The 26,797-nt window shown below is 41.8% G+C and overlaps 1 protein-coding gene across 4 annotated transcripts; it reads right to left on the bottom strand.

The window, feature by feature from the left end:
- Positions 1–828: 828 nt before the first annotated feature.
- CTTN (cortactin) lies at positions 829–26,286 on the bottom strand. Of its 4 annotated transcripts, XM_040608097.1 has the most exons (17): positions 26,171–26,286; positions 22,954–23,037; positions 22,468–22,541; positions 20,962–21,091; positions 17,576–17,686; positions 16,828–16,882; positions 16,219–16,329; positions 15,329–15,439; positions 14,614–14,724; positions 13,270–13,380; positions 11,504–11,559; positions 10,358–10,427; positions 9,696–9,844; positions 4,413–4,502; positions 4,130–4,319; positions 3,164–3,235; positions 829–2,596 (listed from the first exon to the last, which is right to left on the bottom strand). In XM_040608097.1, exons 2-17 carry the CDS (start codon positions 23,035–23,037, stop codon positions 2,460–2,462), a joined length of 1,662 nt encoding a protein of 553 aa, XP_040464031.1. In that variant the 5' UTR covers positions 26,171–26,286; the 3' UTR covers positions 829–2,459. The 4 variants fall into 4 exon arrangements, with proteins under 4 accessions (XP_040464031.1, XP_040464032.1, XP_040464033.1 ...); XM_040608098.1 differs by lacking the exon at positions 13,270–13,380; XM_040608099.1 differs by lacking the exon at positions 15,329–15,439.
- Positions 26,287–26,797: the final 511 nt, after the last annotated feature.

Here is a 26,797-nt window from a genome sequence, read left to right as displayed (position 1 = left end):
TACCGGCTAAAGCAGCGGCTCACACTTGCTGAATTTTAGGACTCTGATGCTTTGGATTTCCTGTTAATATAGCAGCACTAAAGAATAATGAGGAAAAAGGGTGGTAGGATTTTCTTTCTTAGCATTTCTAGCAGTGTATCATCAAGTATCAGATCCTCGGAAAAGTTCAGGATTAGGAAGTGTAAAACGGGGGGTTGCAGAGGCAGCAAGGCAGGATACCGTTCTGCGGCCAAGGCTTACAGGAGCAAAGCTTTAGAAAGCACCTGACCTAAGGACTTGTTGTGAACAAGAGCAAAACAGCTTTAAAGCGATGGAAAATGTTATGTGACCACAACTGATGGCTGTGCTTTCAAGAGCACTCAGTGTCCTGCAGCCATCAGTATTCCCAAATGCCACCATCGGTATTCCCAAATGCCAGGAGCAACTCTTCTCACCTAATCCACAGCTCCCCGGTATTTTTAGCAGAAGTAACAGGCACATACAATAAAAGACAAAACAGCTCCTGCTGCAAAGATATTTTAAACAAAAAATTTAAAATTATCTCTCCTTTAAGTTCAACTGAAGTCTAATTTTGATCTAAAATTTCCACATGGGAGTAGGAGTAAAAGACAAAGCAAATGAGTTTCAGAGGAAGGGAATTACTTGGAAGGCAGCAGCAGCCTCAAGGAACGCAGGCACCCTTCCCGCCAGCAGCAGGCATCATGCAGCAGCTCTCTGGAGGAAGCATGGTTTGCTGTATGCAAGCTGGTCCCGGACAAGCTGGAGACAAGATGAACTATCCAAAACAGACTGACAAAGCAATTTAAAAATACAAAACTATTCCATGCAAATGGTTCAAAAAGTTTATTGAATATTTAATTTACAAAAAATCATATCCCTATGAGGTGTCTATGCAAAATTGGATAAAATAAACTGCATATAAAACCCAACCCTAGTAATGCAAATACAACACAGAAATGAGGCCATGGAAAGGAAAAAAAATATAATCATGACACACATGTGACATTCATTAAGGATTGTCCCAACCATCCAAGAATTGGTTCAACATGATGCCTTCTTCCTAGATACGTTATACATTTTACCTTTTTATCCAGGTCTTCTATAGTCCATTGATTCAAATCTACGGTTTATAAAAATCTTTTGCATTCTTTCTTAGCTACTACACCGGTTCTGCCATTCCCATTTTGATCAGAAGGTGGAAACAGACAGTACATACATTGAACATGTGCACTATTAGACGCAACTTGCTTATCTTTGGTAGGGACCCTAAATCTGCAGTGACTTCAGCTTTCTAGAACAACAAGAATTTCAGGTTTAGTTTTGGCAAACAACAGGTTTAATTTTGTTTAGTAGAACATTACTGGCAGTTTCTGTTGAACATACAAAAAGCATAGTTGTATCTTGTATGGTTTTAAAACTGAGATCATTTATATGGATTTTAAATCTAATTACTTATATTAACATTCCTTGACTCAAATATGGTTACATAAAATGTCATTACCGCACAGCAGGCCACTCCTATGAACAAAGGATGTATTGCACAGAGAATGCAACTGCAATTCCATCCCGCCTTTGCTCTTCCATTTAAAGCCATGAGACTTATCCTGCAGGTAGTTACACGGATTTGGATGCCAGTTTCCCTTTGAACAAGTAGGAATCTCGTTGAGTGACTCAACACTCTTATAGTAACTTTTCCAAGTTCTCCTGGGAAAGAGGAGGGTGAAACAAACAAAAAAACCTAAAGAAATTTGGAACAGTCAGTGCTGGAGTGTTTGCAGCCCTCCCCTGGGATTACATGAACAGGAAAAAAAATATTAAAAAAAAATAATATATATCAATGAAAGAGCCAAGGAACTTCGCTTTATAAGAGAAGGAAAAAGTAACCAGACTGTTTCCTTCATAACATTAATATTCTACAAATATTGGACAGTATCTGATTAACTGCCATTAGCTGCAACTTTCAAGCATTCTCTTTGCTTTGCCAAGCTCTATCTGGAAAAGGAAAGAAAAAATTACGCACCGCCCCAGTCCCCCCCTCCCGCTTAGTGGAAATGCAAGCAACCTGCATAGCCATGATTTTCTTAGCTGAAAACATTTAGTGGAAGACTAACTAGACTTAAACACTAAGTAAATCTGCTCACTTATGAGTAAAACATGCAATATTACAACAGACAGCTAATTGTCCTTGAAAAGGCTTTTTATGACAATTGCTAATTTGGCAGAGAAGAAATGTTTCCAAATGCATGAAAATCATCTTAAGAGCCTTAGTGAAGAACACAGTAGTTACAATATATTAGCGATTTCTGTGGCATAAACATTTTAAAAAGCATCAGCAAAGTATTAAATATAAAAGCAATATGTATATACCCCTCCATCCTCAGAAAAGCATCATGATTTGTAGTGTATTAAGTCAGATTTATTGACTGGGGAATTAAGGCATAACCAGTAGACAATAGTCTTTATTGTCTCAGCTCCACGTAATTTGCGGGGAACAACCCATATCGGCCTTTGCAGACACCCCTCCACCAGCCGTCATCGATCATTTCTATGTTTGTGATGATGTCATCTGGGTCAAAGGAAATCTCGTCATCACCCGCTGCAGAGAGAGTTGAAGAGGCTCACTCAGTGTTCACCCGGGAGCAGTCCGCTACAACCGACCTACCAACCCACCATCGCTACAGGTAACACAGACACCATCAGCCTCCTCTTTCCCAACAGGGCGTTTGAAACAGCACAGGGCAGCGGCAGCCTGTAAGGTAGACGCTTTCTCATTCTCCGGAGTGAGAGGTAGATTCTTACCTGCTGCACTTCGGGTGTGTTTCTAACTTACTGCTACCTGACACACTGAGAACCGCTTTCTTGAGCTCTCCTCAGAATTAACCAGTCACGACTTTAAACAACAATGTATACCAAGAGTTTAACAAAAGTGTTAACACTTAGGTAAAAACGATTTTGAAAACTCCCACCATTTCCAGAAGCAGCAGCTAATAGTTTCAAAAGTGTCTCAATGCTACTGCTAAATCACCAAACTCCTAACTCTTCACATCTTCATTTCAGATATTGCTGCAAGACACTACAAGATGAAAGGCAAAGAAAAAATCCAAACTTATCTAGGCAGAACCGAGTTCTCAAAGACAAGGTTAAAAACAAGAGCTTTGCTTACCAGCTTGATAATCATAAAGGGCTATGGCTGTAATTCCAAGTTCATTTTCATATTCATCATAAGCATTTTCTTCTAAAGAGAGAGAGAGAAGAAAAATTAAAAGCAGGAGCCACACTACCTGTCACCCCGAGTTCTTTTCTGTGGTGGTACTCCTTTAATTCCACTGCTAACCCACACAGGAAACAAGAAACCTTTGCAGTTTTTAAGCCGTGCTGATGTTCCTTCTGAAATGAGTTTTTTTCCGAAATCATACACAATTAAAACCTGAAAGGAAGTGCTCACAAGTAGGCATTTAATACCATGTAAAATAAAAACAACTGGCCTTATAACGCTTCAGTAAAATGTGACAGAACAACTGAACCCAGGATCACTGTGTAAGAGACTATTCAATACAAGTTAAGTGTGCACGCTGGGGGCGAGAAAGGGGCCTTATAAAATTCCCAGGTTTCCGTACCAGAGCAAGTAGGTTCATTCGTCACACCTCGCTTAAGAACCAGAAGAGGTGAGAAAACAGAGGAATTCTGAAGAACCGTATTCTTGCAGTTTCTTTAGTTTCAGTCATCCTTACTCCACTTTCAAAGTCCAAGAATTGCTGACAGTTTGTCGCCTGGCAGGCCAGCACTGGCCCAACACACGTTTAATCTCCATCTCTGTGCCTCATTTTCAAGTTGAGCTGCATTACGTAGGGTGGAAATGGCTACCCCAGAGCTCTTTTTGAACTGATACCCTAGAGAACACTGTAATTATTCCAACATCATCTCACAAAGGTTAAGTAATTTCAGCCTTGCTCTAGCCATATCTTAATTTCCTAATTAAGGTTTGTTGGTGGAGAATCTAAAAAGTCTCATCAGGCTAAGACTTTAGAAAACCAGGACAGCGCGCTACCAGCACAACCACTCATTAAGTAGTTGCATAAAGCAATCATCTTCGTCTTAGAGGGTTTCAGATCAGAAACAAACACCCTACCTGCTTGGTAATGGTCACCTGCCCCTGCCACTTCATAGACAGTCTCTGGCTCATACTCTGCCTCTCGCTGACTCACTGCTTCCTGGTAGTCTGACTCTGCAGCTTTGTAGCTGGACTCCGTCTCGCATTCAGCTGAATATGTTGCGTTGGAATTCTTGCAGGCAGGCTCTGCTTCATAGGAAACTGCATCCTGCAGAAATACAGGTGAGGTTTGTCAGGGTTTTGTGAAAAGGTTCCTATACCTGGGATCAGTAACTAGGTACCAAAAGTGATTCTAACAAACCTCATAGACTGGGCTTGAGGGTGCCTTCTGTTCAGCTGGCTGTGCGGTAGGAGATGGCGGTGGAGTTTGTTTTTTGGATTTAGCTTGCTCCTAAATTGAAGAGAAAGAAAAACTTCAGTGCAGTTTAACCACGGATGTCATGACACTGAACAAGAAACAACCCTCCACTAAGAAAGACAGACAGCATATTCTGCAATAAACTGGTGCGAGCGGGGAGCAGAAGGCAGCTGGGCTGGACTGGCTGGATCGTTAGATCTGCCTGAAGGTTTAGACTAGCTGTCCGGTAAAGCCTCAGAAATACAGCAGAGCAGAAGAGAACAAAGCAAAGAAACAAAAAACGCACAGTATGTATGCATGCATGTGTTTAAAAACAGAGTACCCTATGTTCTTTGGCATGTTTCCATAGGGGCTGCAGGGTTTCTGTGTTCAGTATATTCATTCTGTTCATTGGCTGGCTGGGCCTCATGTCCTGTTTTAGCGTAAGTTTATAGAACCTGAAGCCTGCATGTTCTAATTATAAAACTGATACATTATCTTTGATGAGAAATGATCCTGCAAGCTCTTGCAGGTCTGCAAAACACCTGCCAAGGCAAAAGACTGAGTAGCTTAGAAAAAACTAGGTCTTACAGACTGACAATGAGGGATTCAAATATTCAAAAGAGTTATACATGGTAGAAATAAAAGCAGTCCTGCTATTGTGTTTGCGACACAGAGAACATGGGTCTGAATCAAGTGTTCTGGCACTCAGGCACTTCACACTGTGCCATCCCACCTGTGAATCAGAAGGCAAATCCACAATCATCATTAGGAAGCCAGGATACCATAGTGCAAGAAATGCTTGCATGACTTAAAAAAAGACTGCCAGCTATTTCATTTTGCCTGTCTTTACCACAGGGGATAAGAAAACCGTGGACCTAGGTCCAAACTTCCTTCTTTATTGTAAAAAAGAGAAGAGAATACGTATTATGGGAGACTGTGCACTCCATCCATCAAACTAACTCCACAAAGGATTCTCAGAAGAAATTGTACTGCAGAGATGAAGTGATAGGACTCTGCTACAAAAAAAAATAATCTTCCTTTGTTTGTCACAGCTCAGAAAAAATACACCTAACAGCAAGTGAAGCATGTCTAGAGAACAGAGCCAGCTTTGAAGAGAATTCAAAGCTTAGTGCTGTCCTTTCTGGAAAAAAAATCCAGTTTGATGCAAACAGTCCTCCCCCACTTTTAACTCCTAACTACAGATAAAAAAGCAGCACCAAAGCATTTATTAGAAGTCAAATCAATGTCGGGGGACAAATTAAGTAGTATCAATCCATTAACATCATCAAAGATGGCAACAGTTCGAACAATTTGGCCTAGGCAGTGGGTCTCTGCAAAACAAACGACAGTTGAGGACAGGCACAGCATAATTGCCGTAAAACATTCAAATTGCATGGTACCCCCTCAGCGTGGGGTTCTTCCACACTGCAATGCTCCATGTGAAAGAGCATCCTGCCTTGTTCTCTAAGGCAGCAGAGGCCAGCTAAATCACGAGGCACCCATCAGTTCAAACCAGCAGTTAAAGAAGAAAGAGCTCCCTGAACACCATTTGACTATGTGACACATGTGAAAAGCAAAACAGAAGAGGATTACCAGTAAACAGGGCTCTTGAAGGACTGCAATCCATATGCACATTGCCATTGTGGGAGTACATATGCCCACATCTTAAAGTGAGAGAACTTTCCCTCTGTGCAAGGAAGTTGACTTAAAAAATAAAGTTCACTTAAGTCAAAGTCCATCCTCACCCTTCACAGTATCTGTGGATGGTGTGGCTGACATCCCTCCCCTTTCCATGCTCAGCTTGTGAGCGTGGGGCAGTGCAGCCAGTGCCATTTCAGTTCCCCCTTAACCTCATCCTCCCTCCCTCAGCGTCTGCAGAATCACGCAACTAACCATGGAGATGCTCAGTCTGGAAGAACATTAATCATCTGGTTATGGTGAAATTCAAATATCAGCTTTGGAAAAAAACTTCAAATGTGTCCAGGCAACAGAATCTTTGATGAAGCACAAGAAAAATAAAGCCTAACTGCTTGAATTTAACCCACACTTAAAGAAAAAATAACAGTAACAAAAGAAATTTCTGAGACAGAAAGGGGTGGGGACTAAGACATAACAGTGCAATGACTCATGAGAACCTGTGTTACTACGTTTAAATCCTTCTGGAGAACTGTTTCCTCAGCAGAAGGAAACCTCAATGAAAAGCTGAAATGGGTTACAAAAGCCTAAATTCACCACCCTCCATCCACAGATCTTACTTACGAGTATACGATTACCTAAAAGGAATGGCAAGAGAGCTAATGGAGAAGCTGAACTTCTTCCCCGACTCAGCCCAGACTACAAACCCGTGCAACAGAAGGGAGTACTAAGCAGAAAGCCTGACTGCTCTGCCAAGATACATATGATCAATCATCTCCTCCTCACTGCTTAAAAGAAATGGCTCCGACTGGGTTGGAATAGGAGTAGCCTAACGTAGAGCCACTCAGCATCTGAAGCATGAAGTGGATTGTTTCAAGATGACATGAGTGAGAAAGACAAACTGTTACACAGGTCACACCGAGAGAACTGAGGGGGTCACTGAAAGGCCCAGTACCAGAAGTCACAGGCTACACGGGGACGAAGCCAGCAGGGTGATTAGAAGGGTGACTAACAGAGTGGCACCCCGGAGCAGGCTCGCTGACCTCACCAAACAGAAAACACTGAATTCTCAACTTCAGCTCTTTATCTCTTCCCCTCCCAGCTTTATGAGAGTGGCAGGTGCTGTGTTAAAGGTGTAACATGTTTTTCTCCAAGACAGTGAAGAAACCCAAATAGCAGCTGGGGGTAGGTATTAAAAGCCCACAGGGATGAAAGGCAGCATTAGAAGAAATCACTGATACACAAAGATGAACTCCCGTTCATCTTGCGATACATATGTGCAGTGAGCATAAGCTCACACTCTGCATCTTGAAGTTGTAAGGGAAAAAAGTGATAAGGTGAACGAAAAAAAGAACAACAACAAAAAAGCACCAGTCACTTTAGATGGAGAGACTAGATTTATCCTATAAAGCTAGAATTTCCCAGATTTCAAACACAACTCAAAAGGAAATTTTCAGGAGTCAAACACAAAAGATACATGAGCCATGCAGTTTCAGCACAGCAGAACTACAGAGCTATCTCAGAAGCAGCGCCGGCCTGCACACCTCTGAACAGCGGAGCAGAGAAGCCAAGCCACCGAACTGGGAGGGGAACTGATCTGAGCTAATTAGATGTTCCGTTTGTAAGGGTTAATTTTCCACTTGCGTGTGACTGTACAGATGCTTTGCTGGCATAAGGAACAAGGTGGCTGTTACCACCCCTGCTCGTTTAGGCTGGCTTAGTTAATGTGAAGTAATGTGCAGTTTCACTGCAGCACATTTTTCTTAGTTTAGGAAGGTCGGAGCTAGGTTACCATGAGCTTACCACGCACATTGTTTTTCATACTTGTAAAACAAATTATTTATATCAAGTCTAAATTTGTGATGAATTAGACCATACCGATGGAATGGGATGAACACCACACTGACGTCCTGTAGCGGCATCCTGCTAAGGGGAAGTATCGACCACATCTGAGAAATCAGCCACTGGGTCTGCCCCATTCTTGTTAGGCAAAGGACTGAACAGATCTGAGAAACCATCTGAGAGTCTTTCCTGGATTCCAGATGTCTCACAGAGAACAGCGAGACAAGTTCATGTGCAAGATTTATTAGTGGGGTCTGCAGCTGATGGCATACATCGGCTCTAACAATGAAAGATACTTTTGGTGGAAAATAAAAACAGAAGAGGAGAAAGAGAGAGAGAAGGAGGAAATAGAAAAACTCCTGCATAGCCAGCCAAGAACAGTGACGAGGGTCCCAGACAAGCATTCTCCTCTGGGAGGGTCCCTTCAGCATAGCACGTGGCAATGATGAAGATGATGAGATCATTTTTCCTGTGCATCTCCAAGTACTGCGTGCTTTTCATCAGAACCTGCTCATCTCCCTATTGGTTATTCCTGCTTGGGACATTATCAGCACTAGTTGGAGCATGCTATTTCAGTATCAGTGTTGCATTCCAGCTGGCTGGTAAGTCTCAGTCCACATGTCTGGCTAAGCAGCACTTACTTAGATTTAAAAGACTATTTCTTTTTGTGTCCTATGCTTATGTCTTCTCTAGTATAAACTAATACCTGTAAAACAAGAAGTGAAGGAGGAGGGAAAAAGAGGGTCTACTCTTACACCAGCACCAACTGCTTCCTACTCCCTGCCATAGTATCAGAGTTTACAAGTATGAGGCCATGAAATCAGAGTAATAGCATGAGACCACACGAGACACTGCCACAGAGGCTCTCGACAAACACTGCCACAGCAGCTTGCATGAAAGGTTACACAGCTGCAGACAGCAGCCCTCAGGATTGGTGATGATAAGGCAGCTCAGGCATCGTGTGGACAAAGTAAGGAACAAGACACGAAGGACAAGTTACTATTAATGTACTAGTCCTTCCATCTCAGCAGCAGAGTTCCACCAAATACGCAAATTCTGTAAAGCACATAAGATGTAGTTTCTGACTAAGCATTTCCTGGAATTATTTTGCTGATGAGTAACATAAAGATCACTAAGCTTTTAACCATGCCAATGCTAAACTAATTTTCTTGATTTCCAGTCTAAGACTCAGTTAACATTTGGAAGTTTACTTCCCCTAATCTCATGGGCGTGTCCTATACCAATGGGTGATACCATCTCCATCTTCCACAATACCAATTCAAAAAAAACCTGGCATCACCAACTATCACCATGGTATTAAACTTCTTGAACAAGTATTCATCTAGGGCCTTTCAGGGACTGCATGTCTCTCCCCTTATGAGCTCCTCAAAATATCCTCTGAATTCGCTATTGCCCAAGTGAATCCGGTATTACCAAAAGGCAGAAGTACAGCAGGAAAAGGTCAGGCTGCAAAGACTAGTGGTCAAGACCAGCATACATATTTTGAGATAGACTAAATTAAAAAATTACATACTAGCACAAATGTTAACCTATCACCCTATCTGATGTACACATGGTGCATGCTCATAGATGGCTGCAGTCGCAATCAGGTAAAGCACGGGTACACACAGAAACACACACATAAGGAGCTTTAAAGCCTAGCTGGAAAGAAGGAAAGCATCTCTTCTTAAAAGATTTTCTTTTCTCCCAGCATTGCATTGAAACACACTAGGCACGCTGTTCAAATGTGATTTGAATCTCACTGACCTCCAGTTTCCTTCGAGCTTCCTCCTGTTCTTGTTTCTCCCTGGCCATTCTTTGCGCTCTCTCAGCTTCTGCCTTCCTTCGGTCTTCCTGCTCTTTTTCCTTGGCTAGGTTTTCAAAATTAGCTCGGATGCTACTTGTTTTATTAGCAACTGTAACATTTGAAAAAAAGTCAAAAGTGGTTAAGGTTCTGTATAAAGGTAGCATGGAATTAGTTTTCGGTACAAATTTCTGCTAGGATTGAACATTTTCTGCTTTTCTGCTCCCTGCACTCACAGCCCATTCAGGAAAGTCCTTCCACCCTTCTTTCTCCCTCTCCCCTTCCAAGCCCAAACCTCTTGTGCACCTGCTCTTACATAAAAAACACTGCAACACCTTCTCCCTCCTCTCCTTCACTGTACTCTGCTCTGCTACTCAGTCTATTCTCTACTCTGATGCTTTTTATTCTTCCTCCATGAACTCTGATGACCCTCAAGAAAAAAACCACAACCCACAAAAAAATCCAACAAACAAAAACAACCTCTAAAAGGAGGAAGGAGAGAGTAGTGGAGGTCGCTAGAGACCTGCAAATACAGCAGTTCCCCTCCAGAGAAACCATATGCAGTAATATCCTGGGCTTTGAACATTACAACCTCCAAAGAAAGGATTTGGGGCCAATGCCTTACCAGCTTCTATTGGCTTGGTCTTCTGATAAGTTGGTGCTGGTTTCTCAATATCTTCAAAAGTTGCTGCATTCTATCAGTAAGGAGAACAGAGTACATTTAAAAAACAAAAATCAATGAAGACATTCAGACAGCTTCAATCCGTGACATTTCACTGTGATACTGCCCCTATGGCTTTTTTTCAGAACACTAAAAACAAAATCAGGAAGAATCAAAACTTGACAAATGGAACAATCCTTTCTGTAAGTCAAACTACATAGGAATTCATCTTTAGGAGCAAGTTTAAACACATTAAAATCCTATTTATTAAAAAAAAAAAGTAGTCTATGAACAGACTACTCATCCATACTAAAAATGAGGCAATGCCCTAAATATTTATTGTGTAGCTGTTGCGGTTCTAAGCCACATTGTGCAGGATTTCTACCAAGGTAAAAGAATCTAGTTCCCTTAAAGAAGCAGATACTGCTATAACAGAGGTATTTTGAGAACAATATTCAAAATACAAGTGTTTTTTTAAATGAACGGTCTTGAGTCCTGAAGCCACAAGTGAAAAGATCCTATGGACTTTCAAACTCTGCTACTTTCTCATTTTTAAATGTCCTACATGAAGATAAGAGTAAATTTATTCTGTAAATACATCTTAGTGAAGACTTTTTCATCTTCTATGTTTTTAAATTCAAAAACGGACAGGTAGGAAGGGGATATCAGTCGCCCTGTCTTTCACTGTTACGGAATACTAAACCCATTTCCTCTAAAGAGCAGATTGCTGATAATGAAAGTGGACAAAGTTGCTAGATATCAGTCACCTATTTCAAGCAGTCCACTAAAAGGATATCCTCAGAAGACATGTAATTGTGGAATTAAAGGATTTTCTCATTCTTTTGTACAAATTTTGCTATTCTTTCATTCCACGCTTCAGTTTTTCCTATTTAATATGCATGCATACACACACTACGCACACACACACACGTATGAACTGGCATCAGCTCCATGTGTATAAACTTACTTTTTAAAGATTTGCAAGAGCACAGAACTCTGCTGTTAAACTGCAGAAGTATCCAGAAATGAAGAGCCGAACACTACAGATCTAACCAGACTATTTGGTATCCCTACAGACTATTTAAGTCATAGCTCTTTTACGCAACTTACCTTATCCATCCGATCCTTCTGTACACCGTACTTCCCACCAAATCCTTTTGAATAATCTAAAAGCAGGATAAAAAGGTTAGAGTGGGGAGTTTGTTGTCCCTCCCATTTTTTTCTGCCAAATGCAAACAGCCATTTCAAATGCAAAGAGCCATTTCAGCTGCATGCAGAGATACAGTGACAGCCGCCAAAGAAAATGCAACTTGTTTTTTGATGCAGAAAGGATACATAACTGCAAGAGCCTTCAGGTACACCAGCAGATGACAGATTGTGGGCAACATGCATTCTTTGAGTAAACATTAAGCTGAGGATTGATAAGGTAACAAGCAAGGAATAAGGGATAAGCCCTTCTAATGCATCACTTCTGTAACACAGCCTTTCACAGCACCAATTCTTAGCCCTCTGCAGTAATCGTATAACCTAAGCCATTTTGCTTTGCTCAAAAGAGCGATATCCAGTCTTCGGTGACCACAGAGGTGTTTTTTTTCTCTTTAACTTGGTAAATTATATGAATGGCACGAAAACATAACAAATTTCTCATTCCAGTGGATTTGGTCGTGATAGCCAACTGATGAACACTAAAGTCATTGGAGACAACTCCTGCTCTACACATGGAAAGGGGCAATTCCGCAAGACAGCATGAACCTGCAACAACTCACGACCACAGAAATGGGGTGGCCGTGCTATTCCATACCACCCCAGAGCTGCACACTCTTTCTCTCACCTGATGCTGACTCCAGCACTTGTTATATCCAAAATCAGTTTAACTCACTAGTGGCATTAACAATAAAAACAACAAACAAACCCGAACAAGAGTGGCTTTCTGCTCTTTCTAGTGAGTTGCACTGAGAGAAACATCTGACAAGCACCAGAGCCAGCGCAACAGAAGCAGCAAGAGTGTGTGGCTGGAAAAACACCTTTCTGGTGGCAGTGAGCTGTAGGAACGTGCCCTTAGACTCTATAGATGGAGAGCCCTCCCTGTACGTCCCTGGAATACAATTACTCCTCCTCTCAGCCCCAAAACCACTTGGGTCCCCTAGCCAGCTATTTTAGTGCTCGTACTTGGGCTCAGCTAAGGCACATGAATTTGTGTCACTGTAGCACAGAAAAATATTGACTATCAGAATGAACAACCTCATTTTCTTCAGCTTTGTATGTATTTTCAGCCAGAATAAATGTACTACACTTACATTTTCCTGATCCAGACTTCTCACTTTAAGATAACGGAAAACCAGGAATTCATGGTTTGTACCCCAACTATTTCACAATGAATAAAGAGAGCATTATAACAGTATTTGCTCACCCAAGAACCAAAAACATTCCCTAGTTCTTGTTTTAAAGACTACAGTAATTTTAAAATGATCATGCCATAACCTGCCGCTTGTTAATGGTTACATGCACAGTCCTTATCTGAGTTTTTTTCCACCGATTTATCCAGTCAAAACTTCACATTTAGACTCTAAAACTGTTAAGCACGTCATTAACATCATACTAATAATAGTGTTATTAGTATCATACTGTATGTATAGCTATTACCTAAATGCATAATGATGTAGAGCTGTTAACGAAACATTGGATATCCGTTTCCTGAATACAGGCTTGCTTTATGTAGCATTTTAAGAATAAAATGGAAGAACATTGCTAGATCATGTAGGAATAGAAGCGCAAGAAAGTGCCTGCACATTACTAGCATCATCTACTTGGACAACTATTTAAGACTGTGTGAGAAGTGGCTGCACTGTTAAGAAAGTAACAAGTGAAAACGGTGCCTTGTTGAGATTCATGCTTGGCTAGTTTCTCCTTGTAATCAAACCCCACAGCAGATGGGTCCTGCCTTTCTGTCTGTACACCAAATTTCCCTCCGAAACCACTCTTATAGTCTGAAAAAGCCACATGTAATAAATTAAAATGAAGGGAGGAAAATAAAGTTTAGTCAGAGACACTAAAAATAATTTTTGCAGTATCTTCAATTACCAATAATTTTGGATGGTGAAAAAAAAATTCTCCACACACTTTTGCAAGAGTAAATCAAAAGTTGCCACTTGAGATTAGGAAGAGGTCAACATGATTTATCAGACATAAGAACACCATTCTGAAGTCACAGAAAGAAGCACTTTTCAACATTTTTCATACATACTGCATAATGCACTTGCATTTGATCAACATTATGAACACAAACACACAGTATGTTCACCAAAACAACAGACAAAAGGATACAACAGAATAAAATGAGCTTCCTTCATCAGCATGGTTAACATTTGTAGACTAGATATCTGACTTCTAAAGAGGTGTTAAGATAGGGTCCACAGAGACTATCCTCCAGGTATTCCTACACAGTGTTGTTTGAAAGGAGTATTACTGCTGCCGCACAACTTGAAGAAAAAAGGCTGTCAGCTAGGAGCTACAACCATTCCCTACCGCTGCCTTAGAACAGCCATTCTAATACACGGTATTAAAATGAAGGCACAAAAAACCAAAGGGCTTCAGGTAATCCTCTCTCAACAGATCTTCTGTAGCATCCAACAGAACAATATTCTAAGGATCACTTTTAATTTCTTTAATTAAAAAAAAAAAGGAAAATAATTTAATTTCTTTAATTTAAAAGAGTGGTAACAGTCAGAGGGCTGGGAAGCAATCGTTATTTTGCAACTTTTCTGCTGGGTACCAGTATTTCATAGGAATAGGTGCCTCAGACAATGCAAAAGGACATCATAGATACCAGATTTCCCCTGCATGAAGACAGGGGTATACATAACAGAAACCACAAAAGGAAGATTATTTGTGGAAAGTACAAACAAATTGCTAATTTGTGGCTTGTGCAACTCAACTGAAAAAAGGAAAAAAAAAAATCATCCAGGCTGCAGACTCATGAAGCTTCTCCAGTGAGACCTTATCATTACATCTCAACCTTCAAGGACTCAGGATTGGATGTGTTAAACCTGCTCTGCAGATACCAGTATAACCAGTACCATTCAAACACAGAAAAAGGAGACTCATGGCAGCTACTGTAAGGCATGGCTAAAGATACCAGGAAAGGAGGGTTCACACAGCGAAAAGAAAAGTCAAAACAAGGGAGGGCAGAAAGAATGGCAAAGAATTGTGAACTGATATACCTTTCTGGGATTCGTGCAGCTGCACTTTCTCCTGGTGATCCCAGCCAAGCGCACATTTGTCTTGTCTGTCTGTCTGCACACCAAACTTGCCTCCAAACCCCTTTACATAATCTGTATGCATGAAGTTTCAGAAAACATTATTGCAGTCCATGACTGTAAATGGTACTTGATAAAAAAGCAGTAACATGTTATGGCATAAGCTGCCCTGTCATTACTGATATGATCTTTCACACTTTTTAACCCCTGATACACTACCTCAACAGAGGGGAGGGACACCCAGTCAGTAACTCTAGGATCACAATGCAAGGAAGCACCACAAATCCAGTGAAGGTTACAGCATACAGACTCAGTAATATTCAAAAATCTGAAGAATCTGATGCACTTTCCACCTAAAGCCATATAACATATATATATATGCATAATGTAGATGTATAAATAATGAAGGCCTTGCTACTGTCTCTGAATACCACAGAGATCTGTGCAGTTGCACGTTTATTTCAGTAACATCCATAGGGACACAAGGTCCCTTGGAAACTGGATTGTGAGACTCAGGGACAATTTACAATACCTTCCTTTTTACTTAAGGGAAACAAATATCTGCATACAAAAAGGACACACACACATTTACCACACACAAAAAAATAAAATTAAAAAAATCCCAGGTTTAAAAGGCTGATTGATTTGAACTAGTATTTTTAAATAAGATAATAAAAACCTTTCTGTGATTCATGTTTTTCCGTTTTGCCTTGATATTCAAAGCCAACAGCACTTTTGTCCACTTTGTCCTTGTCAACACCATATTTACCACCAAAGCCCTTGGAATAATCTAGAGATAAGAGTGAAGAATTTTGTTTATAAGTGTTCAATAACAAAATATTACCTTGAAAAATGGTGACAATCAGACCTGCAAGATTCTCTCAGGATGGAAAACAAAACAGCATCACATGTAGTTCAACTGCTGGTGAGATCAGCAATCGTACTACTTGACTTCTTGATAAAATTCTTAGGACACTTTGAGCAAAGTGAATTTCAAAAACCGTGTCAGCAACAGCCTGGATGCTTTTAAAGAAACACCCCCTTCTCCTCTTTAGCATTTCTAGAGTGTAAACATTTCTTTGAGATAAACAGAAAGCAGATGGCAAAAATGTCAAAAATTTTCAATAAAATGGTTGATTTTTTATCAGATATGCCTGCAAACCTGTTTAGCAACACAATATTAACTCTAAACACCACTAACTCTGACAAATGTTTTAACCTACAAACAGTTGATTCTTTTAGAAACACTTCTCTGTTGTGCTTAACAGTGCTTACAGTCTCACTATTTTAACCCACAACTTTGCAAAAGAAGTTGTAAAAAACCTCCAGACAAACCTATGTGCCCAGCTTCCAAAGAATTGGCAGTTGGATCATCACTTGAAACCAGTCAGAACCTATGTTTTAGGTTTTTTTCAAAAGTCAAAGTTTTCAGCAACATGAATTGTATTGTGTTAACTTTCAGCAGGTAAGGAGTGCAACGGCTGTAAAAAATTAGTATTTTACAACACTGCCTACCATGAATGCCTACTACATCACAGTACGAACTCACCAACGTGTGCATCTACTCACCCTTCTGTGACTCGTGTTTCTCAGTTTTACCCTGGTAATCAAACCCCACTGCACTCTTGTCCACTCTGTCAGCCTGTACTCCGTATTTTCCACCAAAACCACTTGAGTAGTCTGCATTGAGAGGAAAAAACAATAAAAATGAAATGAAGAAGCTTTTAATGGAAACATTCTATCTTAGCAATTGAGGGGAAAAAATTATTCCATAACTGAAAAATTAGCACACAAAATTAAGTTTAATTTTAAACACAGAAAACAAGATGGACAACAGTCCTATAGTTTACGATGGTTCCTCTTAACTCTACTCCCCATTTCCAACAGGGTACAATGTAGCAGCGAACAACTCCCAGTCTTTCTAAAATGTCCTCGAACCTCACTTCTAAAAAAAGAAAATTAACACTCATGATGACACACTATTTCCTTCTCTTAAAACCCCATCAACTCATGAAATTGCTTTGAAATTCAGTTTTTCATCTTCTCTTCCACCCAAACCCCTCAACATGTCTGGCAGCCTCACTAAATGAGGTCTTTTACAAAGAGTAAAAGAATAGAGATCTATTTTATCATTTATAAAAACATCTATGTACAGAGGCGACCACCTCACCACTTTACCTTTTTGGGAGGCATGCTTCTCAGTTTTCCCCTGGTATTCAAATCCAACAGCTGACTGGAAGAGAAATAAAATTGCATGTGTGACAAAGAGTTAGATGCTAGTAGAAAAAACACATGCACTTCAGCAGATAAACAGCACGGGAAGTTCCCATGTCTTTTCATACTGCTCTGACCTTCTTGATTGGGAGCATAAGTACCTACTTAACTTATAGGCCATATTCATTTACATGATAATTTAGTACATTTATTCATGGCAAGGGTTTTTGTCATCCTTTGCCAAAGCAAATTGTACTGGCAACAATCTCTAATCTTGCCAGGTTCAGCAATTCAGTACAACAGGAATTCAGCATTTCCATGCAGTAGCTGTTACAGCCTTGGAACAGGACACCAATTATCCTGCCCAGCAGCTCATGTTGCAATACATGGCAAACCATCCCCAGATCACTCCTGTAGCATTCACACCGATTTTATGCTCACTGAAGAACACAGCCTGGCTAAAAGGCATATTTTAACATCTTTCTTAGTTTTCTTTTCAACTCACTTCAATTCCCATAAGGTGTATTTTTTCTATTTTGTTTTAAACAGTAATTTATCTCCATAACAGTCAGCGTTAGTTTACTGCTGAACTTCAAATACAACAGGAAGACCAGACCCCACCAGCACTTTAAGGTACTGGAATTTTTCAGCTGTATGTACAAAACGAGAAACCTTACTGTGAGTAGCTGCAGTATGAGATGAAATGGCTTACCTGGTCAACTCTATCGGTTTGTACTCCAAACTTGCCACCAAACCCTTTCACTGAATCCACTTGGGAGCAATGTTTAGAAAGCTTGGATTGATATTCATGGCCAACAGCTGACTAAAAGAAATTGGAAAGTTCAGAAACAGCCAGCAGTTCTATACAGTTCTGTAAGTAAGAGAAAACACTGCACCAAGTAACTTGAGGATAAGCTTCATTGCAAATATGCATTGCTGCCACTCATCCTATTGAAACTAACTGCCCTGAAAATTGCTACTCACTTGAGAAGTCTTTACAAGACCGTCACCATGCTACCAATACAGCCCAGGCAAGGGAAGTGCCAAGAAAGAGTCTGACAGCAGTGACTGTATGATTTGTTGGGTTTTTTTTAATGCTCTGCATTTTTACTTCAAAAGCATAGGAATAAAACTGAGAAAGATATAGTCTTAATGGTGTTCATGTGGAATTTAAAGCAAGGATTAGTTCCAGATAAAATACACAGCCTTGTATCTAGGCATACAGGTACAGATCTGTTTTAGCTGACATTACACTGCAATCAAACACAACTACGGCTAGGTTCTTCCATTGACTTTCTTTTAGGGAGGCACCCTGATCTTCTGCACAAACCAAAATTAGGGACCTTCTCTTTATACTTTCTTCTCACTTGCAAAACAGCATCGCAACATGAAGCAATACATCCACATCAAGAGAGTGCCCCATGCCAAAGGTATCCCAACCCTGCAGTCTCCCATTTGAGCCTGGCCCTGGAACTGAAGCTGAACAGAGCAAAGACGGGGCAGTTACATCACACGGTGCCTGGCTTCAGGTAAGACACAAGGCTATGTAATTACACACCTGAAAGTACATCCAGAGCATCTGCTAGTGTTGCAGTAATCTAGCGCTAGGACACCCTTCTAGATTCTGGAATCAATGCTACAGCCTAGCACCTTGAGGGCTGCTACATAACAAAGTAAAAGTAGCTTTTTCTTGTCCAGTGGCAAAACTGAGCGCTGGCCAGAGCAACCTGCAACTTTAATCTAACATCTGAGTCTGGTGCTGAAATGTATACTATCCCTGTCAGAGGCAGAAAGAGAAGCCCCTACAACCTGCACACACAGCCATGTCCAGACTGAGGGGTTGCACCCTGTGACAGGCACCTCTCCGGACACACCATCACCCCCTGTCCTGCACAGCACCACCGGTTCCAGCGCCAGACTGCAGGGGCAGGCAGCACCTGCGGCCGCAGCAGAGCGCCCTCCAAGCAGCTGCCCCTAGCTCTGACCTTTGAGGAACGAGAGGCTGCTTATCTTGTACCAGTATCAGACAGCTGGACCAAGGTGAATTAATTTGAGGACACAAGGTGTCTAGAAATGGTAAATAACTCGCCTTTTACAGTATTTGCTTTTTTTAACGCAGGTGCTGGAGGGAACGTTCCCAGCACATAGGAAAGGAAAACATAACTGCATAGTATGGCTGAAGTAATTGCCAGGTAACAGAATAAGGACATCAATAACAGGACGTTACCTTAATTTATAAGCAGTATAAAAGCTCCTTTCTTTTCCTGACTGAAAGAGTCATATTCTTGTTCATTTTGCAGGTGTTCTGTAGTAGAGTAACTGTTAAAGGTCACAGAAAAGGATCCCACCTCCTTCTTCTTCCTGTTACCCATTACATTTTATGGAAGATGTGAAGCTCTGAAAATTCTAGGGTTTATGTGGTTTTACATGATCTCTCTTTTGTTACACCAATTGAGGTAGGCAAGGTTTAAGCATGTTCTTTTCTTTATGTGGTACCAGAACTTTCTGCATTTCATCAAAAACCAAGCATTACAACATAATCCTTTTTAGAAAAGACTTAGGAAAAGATTTTTCTTGAAAATCTGTATTTCAGAGTAAACTGCCCTCATAATTCCTCATCACAATACACTGCTACATTGTAAATGAGTTACGGAGGTCTGGCATATAGAATACTATAACTGCACATTTTAAGTCAGCATGAAGGTCTTGTCCTAAATGCAGCAAAAAACCCGTACCATGACAACACGTCAGTACCACTCATTTACTGCAAGTGAGTCACACCTTAATACCAGCACACCTGCACAGAGCCACACATAACTGCGAAGGAAAGATCTCAATGGTAAGGTTCTGGAACAACAGTTAAAAGGAAGAAAGCTTTTTGAACAAAATAAATAGAGAACGTCTCCAGCATCACGCCCATCATGCCTTTCTTGATGATTAATTCTGGCCTACAGGAAATAGTACTCACTTTTCTTTCTTTTTTCCCATGGACACAGGTGAGGGATAAACTACTGTCGCTACAGAGCTACAGAGCTGCAGAACAGGCCTAATGGTTTAATCTGCTCAGCAATTCCTTTCCCAGACTCAAAGGTTAGGTTAGCCTGTTTCAAAGGCCCATTGAGAATTATACAGCTATTTACTCTGGAAAACGGGAATCCAGCAAAAATTTAAGGCTGCAAAATTACTAAAACCCCAGAAAGTAAATAAAGTAAGAAAATAAAATCATTCTATTTCTGGAAACAGTTTGGCTCATTTTAACAAGAGTACATGAAAGAAACTAGAAGTTGATATGCCTATCTAATTATCACATGGCTAATGGAATTCCCTTAAGAATTATCATTTGTTTTGTTAATAGGGTGTAACAAACAGCCATCAAGTCCTTATGTAAAACATTACCATCTGACCGAAATACAGTAGTTTTTTTAATACTTGGATTACTTGTCACTGTTCACAGTTTACCACTGTTTAAGAGAGCTGCCCTCTACTTTAAAAGAAGCAGCACATCTTTTCCTTCATTCTTTGGCAACCTCTACATGCAGAGAAAAGCTGGCACAGCGTCAAAATAAAAAAAATACTGGATTTATTCATGTATGAAGTACCTTGTTAATTTAGAAATATACATTTAGGAACTTGAATCTTAACTCCAGGGGAATCCACCCAGGACACAAGCATGCAGACTTGCTCTAAAGACAGAGCAAGCATCAAACAAAACCATGTGAGGCCGCTGCACATCCCACAACTTCTCATCACTTACAGATTCCTAACGTGCCACCTGAAATACTTGTTCCTGATGTTTCAAGTGCTTTAGTTCAGTTCTTTCTGTAAAAGCATCTTGATTTAACTGGGTAACAGAGCACGATGGCGTGACAGATTTGGGTAGTAGTGTCAAGTGGCACAAGTGCCTTTGTTAGAGCCATCTAAATGAGCCACTGCTGTATATAACTTATTTCATGAGCTGAGTTTCTACGTCTCTGAACCTAGCAAGGTTGGAACGACTTTGCACCTTCAACAAGCTTAACTCACATATATAGTTGTGCAGGCCACAGGCAAGGCAAGGCAAGCCGTATAATATCATCCCAGGGAAGCACTCATACTTACTTTATCCATGCGATCTTGTTCAACACCAAACTTCCCTCCATAGCCATGGGAAGCTTTTGGTCCTGTTTCAAGCTCCTTCTCTTTGAGGTTCTGGTGTTCTTGGAATACATTCTCTCTCAGCTGATGAATACTTTAAAGACAGATAATTAAGCAGCAAGTTTTACTAACAAAGTTTCAGAAGATAACTTCAAAAAGATGCAAAATAAGATGATGATAAAAATAGCATCTTAATTAAAAGTTGGACTACTTGTATTTTTCAAGCCCTTCCCATTTTTTCCGTGCACAAAGCACTTAATCATATTCCATGAAACAGAATTTATTTCATTGCAAAATGCTGACTAGAAAAAAAAAAAAGAAACCACTTGTTTTAAGACTAACATGCTAACATGGAAGGGTATTATTTGAACAATCAATTACCTAAAATGTATATGTGCCCGAAACATATCTTCTTATGTCCTAATTTAAGTTCTTTCCAATGCTTTTTATTTAGATGGCAACTCTTCAGAATAGGGATCATCTCTTATCACACAGTCCCTATGCTAATGGGACTCTTAATTCCAACTGAGCATTCTGGACACAACTGTAATGCAAAATAAGGATGCAAGGAGCCATGTACCTGCTCTTCCCCAAGTGTCCCTTGTAATATGCAGGAACTGAACTTACAGTAATGCACGCTACATACAAGAAGGATACACCAAGATGGTAATTTGTACCTTAAAACACTTCCCACCTGAGTTTAAAGCCTCCTCAGGAGTAATTCAGCCAGTAGGCGTCCCCACTGCACACCACATAGGGCAGAAAAAAATTGATCCCTGAAGTAAGCCACATAGCTCAGTCTCTCTCTGTTTGCAACACCGATGACATTTATTCTTAGCTTTACACCACCAGGGCTGACGCCCCAGAAGTACACAAGTAAAAGCAAAAAGAACAGCACAATGACAGATTTCCTAAAAACACATTAAAGTTAAGTCTTAAGACACTTTTCATAAGAACTACAAGATTCAGAAGATGGATTGTTTCTGTCTTACATAGCCCTCCATGATGCATTCATTTGCTTCTGTGCCAGAGGACTCAATTTGTTACTTTTTCACAATTTTTACAAGTTCGGTAGCAGTTTTCTAAACAAAGCCTAAGAACTGAGGGACCAAATGTATCCTTAAAGTACCAAACTGGAGCTGCTCAGATCACCCAACAAGATCTTCTCCCCTGGCACTATTTGCTCTTGCACCAAAACTGAACAAAGAAACTTTCCAGACACAAAGAGGTAGTAAAAATAACATTTCCAGTTACAAAGACACATTTAAGAGTCCCTATGCCGTATTTCTGATCTTAATTTCAGATCCGAAGATACTGACATATTTGAAAGACCAGCCATCCAGCAAATAATCAATCTTCTTCGGAGACTCTCATTTTAATTATGAAGATACAAGTAACCGAGAACATGAGTTGATTAAAAGTCGCCTGGGATTGTGACTATTAATAAATTTAAAAAGAGAGCTGCTTTACTTGATATGCTCTTGATGGCCAGATCCTTTCACAGTTTTAGCCCCCCAGCGCTGTTCTTTCTCACTCACGTCATTCTGCGAAGGACACACATAAAAAGAGTTAAAAACCTGAAGACATTACTAGTTACCCACGCTTTAGAGTTCACAGCAAAAGCCTTCAGACGTCTGCAAGATCAGAAGAGTTAGAAAAGCAGCTACTACCACCTTCACTTCTCTTCTGCTGTGAGCCCTGTGCTTTGTCTCCTGCTGAAATGCACAGAGCACACACTCAGCCCCAAAAGGCTGCTGCTTCTTGATACAGACCTATTCTGTACAGGCTTCCCTGAGGTACCCAGCCAAGACAAGAAGTTTTATTAATCACTCGCAGGCACAAAATGTGAATTTTCCCTCTTTTCAGGAATATATTCCTATTGGTTTATTTTGCTGAAGAACTACTCTTAAACATGCTACGCACCTCTGCTGAATCAGTAAAATTCAAAAGCCATACCACAAAATCAGGATCTGTCTCCCAGTCATCAGCTCCATCATCCTGACTGACAGAAACGGTGTGGCCTGCAGTAGCCTTCCACATCTGCAACACCATCAGAAGAAACAGTCACATTCCAGTCACGCATCAACTCATTTTATATTACATATAAGCTGATAGAGATGTAATCTAAAATTCCCAATAAAGTGTGTTATTTAACCACATAAACAGAAGCTATATTTAGAGTGAAAGTGATTTCACTGCTCTCAGGCTGTCTTCTCAAGCTGGTTTGAAAACCCCTTTTAGTCTTCCTGTTTGCGCTGCAAAAAGGTTAGGAGCAATCGCTGACGTGATTTCAAAGAAAACAAGGAAGTTTTTCCTTGTTCAAATTAACATGTCTTCTTCACACACTGCACTGAAAGCCTTCTCTTCAAACAGGTCTCCAAACCAACATCCACCTCCAAAGATGCCTGCTAATTCTAGATCCTGTGCGTATATTTAAGGTGTAGGAATAAGTGTTTTTTCCCCCAGCCATTAGTAATGATGAACATGATATTGTTCATTAGGCAGTATAACCTACTTTATACCTACACAACCTCCTGTGTTGTGTAACGAGTTTCAGTATTATGAAAGAAATCCAAACAGCTGTATGAATTTGCATGCAATCTAGGCGTCCAGCTGCCTGCAGTAAGAGAGTAAACGACTCACTGTGTTTCTCAGACAATTACTTGTGAAACACCTAACTCGGCACACCTTGATGGACTTTCATGGCAAAAAGAGGATGAGTGCTGGAGTACTGACAGCAGGAAGCAAAACTCATAAAAAGCAAGCAATAACAACTAGAAACAATATTCAGTGCTTTCAAGAGGCTGATTTTGGGCATCTCACTTTCTGGAAACCTTATACCCTGTAGAGTATCAAGTTGGATGCTTTTAATTAACACTTTTGCACGTGACTAGCGAGCAGAATACCTGACCAGCGTGGTGCTAGTGGCTGTATTTTATACACTTTGTTCTAGGTAAATCAAAACAAATAAATTCTAAACAGCAAAAACAAAACCACAAAATGCTTTCTGTTCTCACAGTTTTTTCAAGCACAAGAGTCAGAGGAAGTACTTCCTTTTTTCATTGTGATTCCACTAGAACTCAGTTCTTCAACATACCATCATTCCGTCTGCTTATTTTATCCTTCTAGTTAAGAACTTATTATAAGGGTGATTATCATGGACTATTTCAAGCATAACTCACCATGTGGAATGAAAGCTCCCTTTTAAACACATAACTAATAATTCACAGGTAAAGTGCACAGAGAAAAAAAAATCACTGCTTGCTCTACAGCCTGACAGAATGGGCTGATAAGCCAGTTTTATGGAGCATTTCAGAAATTTCAGGACTAGTAACAAGAATGAGAGCAACTGAAAAACAGACAGTCCAACACTGAGGTAGCAAAAGAGTAGCCGAGAAGGAGGGTGTAACAGCAGCAGACTACTCCTGACATGAGTAGTACGTTTCCCTTTTGCTTCTTCAAGACTCACCAAATTTGTATGGCAACAATTAAGGAGCTAGCATTTATTGTATTACTTAGTATCCAAAAATTTGTGAGACTACATGGCTATAACACAAACCTTTAAAACACTGGTATTTCATCATTCTCCTCAGAATATCCTGTCTAAAGCCTTCTCTCATGCAATCATGTCTCAGGTTGTCCTACTCTTTAGCTTGCCATCTAGCCTTTGCTAAAATCAATCTCTCTCACACACACAAAAAAAGCACCAGGACTGAACCAGCTCAATATTCAACAGCAAAATTCAAGTCCAAGTTCTACCTTTGTAACCAAACACAAACGTATGGCCGCTCCTAAGAAGGACAGCTCGTATCCCTCCCTCCATGCTCCACCATGCCGTATGCTTTGGAAATCATTTAGAAACAGAATTCAGGTGACAAGAGCTGAAGTGCAGGTACATATGTGTATGGTTACTCTACTCATTTCATACAAAACACAACTGGTTTTCCTTAAGTACTTGCATTGACATGTTTCATTTTGCTTTGTGGATTCAGCTGTGAAAGCTAGATCCTCATGTCTAGATTTCTTTGCTTCTTCCTCAAACCCTCACAACAATAATGAATTAAAGGATTTCACACTCACACCCTTATAAAATCCACCACATTTCTTCCTAAATTATGCACGTCGCCGCCAACATTTTTCCACACTTCAACCCTTCGTTCTATAAAGTGAATTACAAGAGGGAGCAAAGCAGCCTAGTAACAAGGGATCTCAGGCAAGACCTCCAATGTGGTGGGGAGCTAGCAGGAATAGGCCTGATTGTCACAGCTGCTTGGCATTCTAGCATCTCTTCCAAAGCAGAACGTGGAAAAACACCATCTATTTATGAGTCACTGACTCACATGGTCAAATTTCTGAAGGAAAAAAGAAAACGCTATGGTTCAAATGCAAACCCAGGCTAAATATATGCTTTGAATTTATCCGGCCAGCTCCGCTCCTCACCGCTGTTATGACTAATCCGCAGTCACACCATCCTCCCATCCTCCCCAGCACCTTCAGCGGCACCTCGGGAACTCCCCTCTTCCCCAGGGCCCTCGGACGAACTCCTGGAGGGAACAAAGGGCGATGCCAACGCTTGGATGCCCAACGGCAGCACCGCAGGTGCAGAGAACCGGGCAGCGGCTCCAGGCCTCCACCGAGGCTCGGGGGGGGGGGGGAGGGACACGGGGCGCTCGCCCCGGCCTGGCCGCCTGCTGGCGCCCCGCGGCGGGAAGAGCCCGGGAGCCCCCTCTCCTCTCTGAGGGAGCGATGGCTACCTCAGCCCCGGCCCTCGCCCCCTTTTCCCCTCATCGCCTTCCTCCCACCCCCCCAGGCTCGCTACAGCAGGCGCTATTTCTTCTTGCAAGTTACCAGCTCTGGGGCCTTTACACTCAGCTTTATAGACTATAAAAAATAACTAAAAAATAAGACGGGGAGCCACGTAGCCCTGGCTCGGCCTTTCAGCAACAGAGCCACGGGCCGCCCCGCCGGCCGCCTCAGGGCGTCCCGCGGGCCCGGCGAGAAGGGAGCCCCCTCAGCGCGACGCCGCGTCCCCCCCGCCCACCTGGGCCGCCACAGCCCCCCCGGCCCGGCCCAACAAAGCGGCCCGGCCAGCCCCACCGCCCCGCGCCCCCAGCCGGGGGACAGCCCCGCGGGCACAGGGGGAGCCCCCGCACCCCCTCCCCGCCGCGCTTACGCTGGCGCCCGCCGCCGCCTCCCGCGGCCGCCGCTGCCCTGGCTCCCGCCGCTGCTTCCCGGGCCGGCGGCGCCTGCTGCAATTTCCGCTTCTCCCGAGCTCCCACTTCCTCTTCCCGCCCGGCGGGGCGGCCCCAGGTGGGAGCGGGACCCGCCCCAGGATCCGCGCTGCCCCGCCGCACCACATCGGGCACAGCGCGGAAGGAATTGCCGAGTTCTTATTTTTTGACTCCAGATGAGGCTGCTGCTTCCCCTCTTCCCCAAAACCGCTGGCGCGTGAGGCGGCCATGTAGCACCACTCCAAAAACACACCGGCCGGGCCGGTTCGAATATATTCAAAAAAACCAAAAACAAACCGAAAAACCACACAACACAAAAAACTTAATACTCACTTTTGCACCATCACAGTTTGGAAATTGCGACTACGCGGTCCTGTGGGGGTTGCCAGCTCTACCCCTGGACAAAGGGTCGGCATGTGCCTGCTCGCGGGGGTCTGAGCTGCCGCTCCCGAAGGCAAACACGCGGGTTGAACGGGCAGCAGGCAAGCAGCCACCTCCCGCAGCCTGGGGCTGGGGGTGGAGGGCTTGAGGAGTGCAAACAGACTCCAAGGAGGGGCAGTTCTAGCGAA

The sequence above is a fragment of the Falco naumanni genome, chromosome 10 (genome assembly GCF_017639655.2).
Source record: "Falco naumanni isolate bFalNau1 chromosome 10, bFalNau1.pat, whole genome shotgun sequence".
Classification (NCBI taxonomy): domain Eukaryota; kingdom Metazoa; phylum Chordata; class Aves; order Falconiformes; family Falconidae; genus Falco; species Falco naumanni.
The sequence above is the reverse complement of the archived record's forward strand: the minus strand, read 5'-3'. Positions and strand labels throughout refer to the sequence as shown.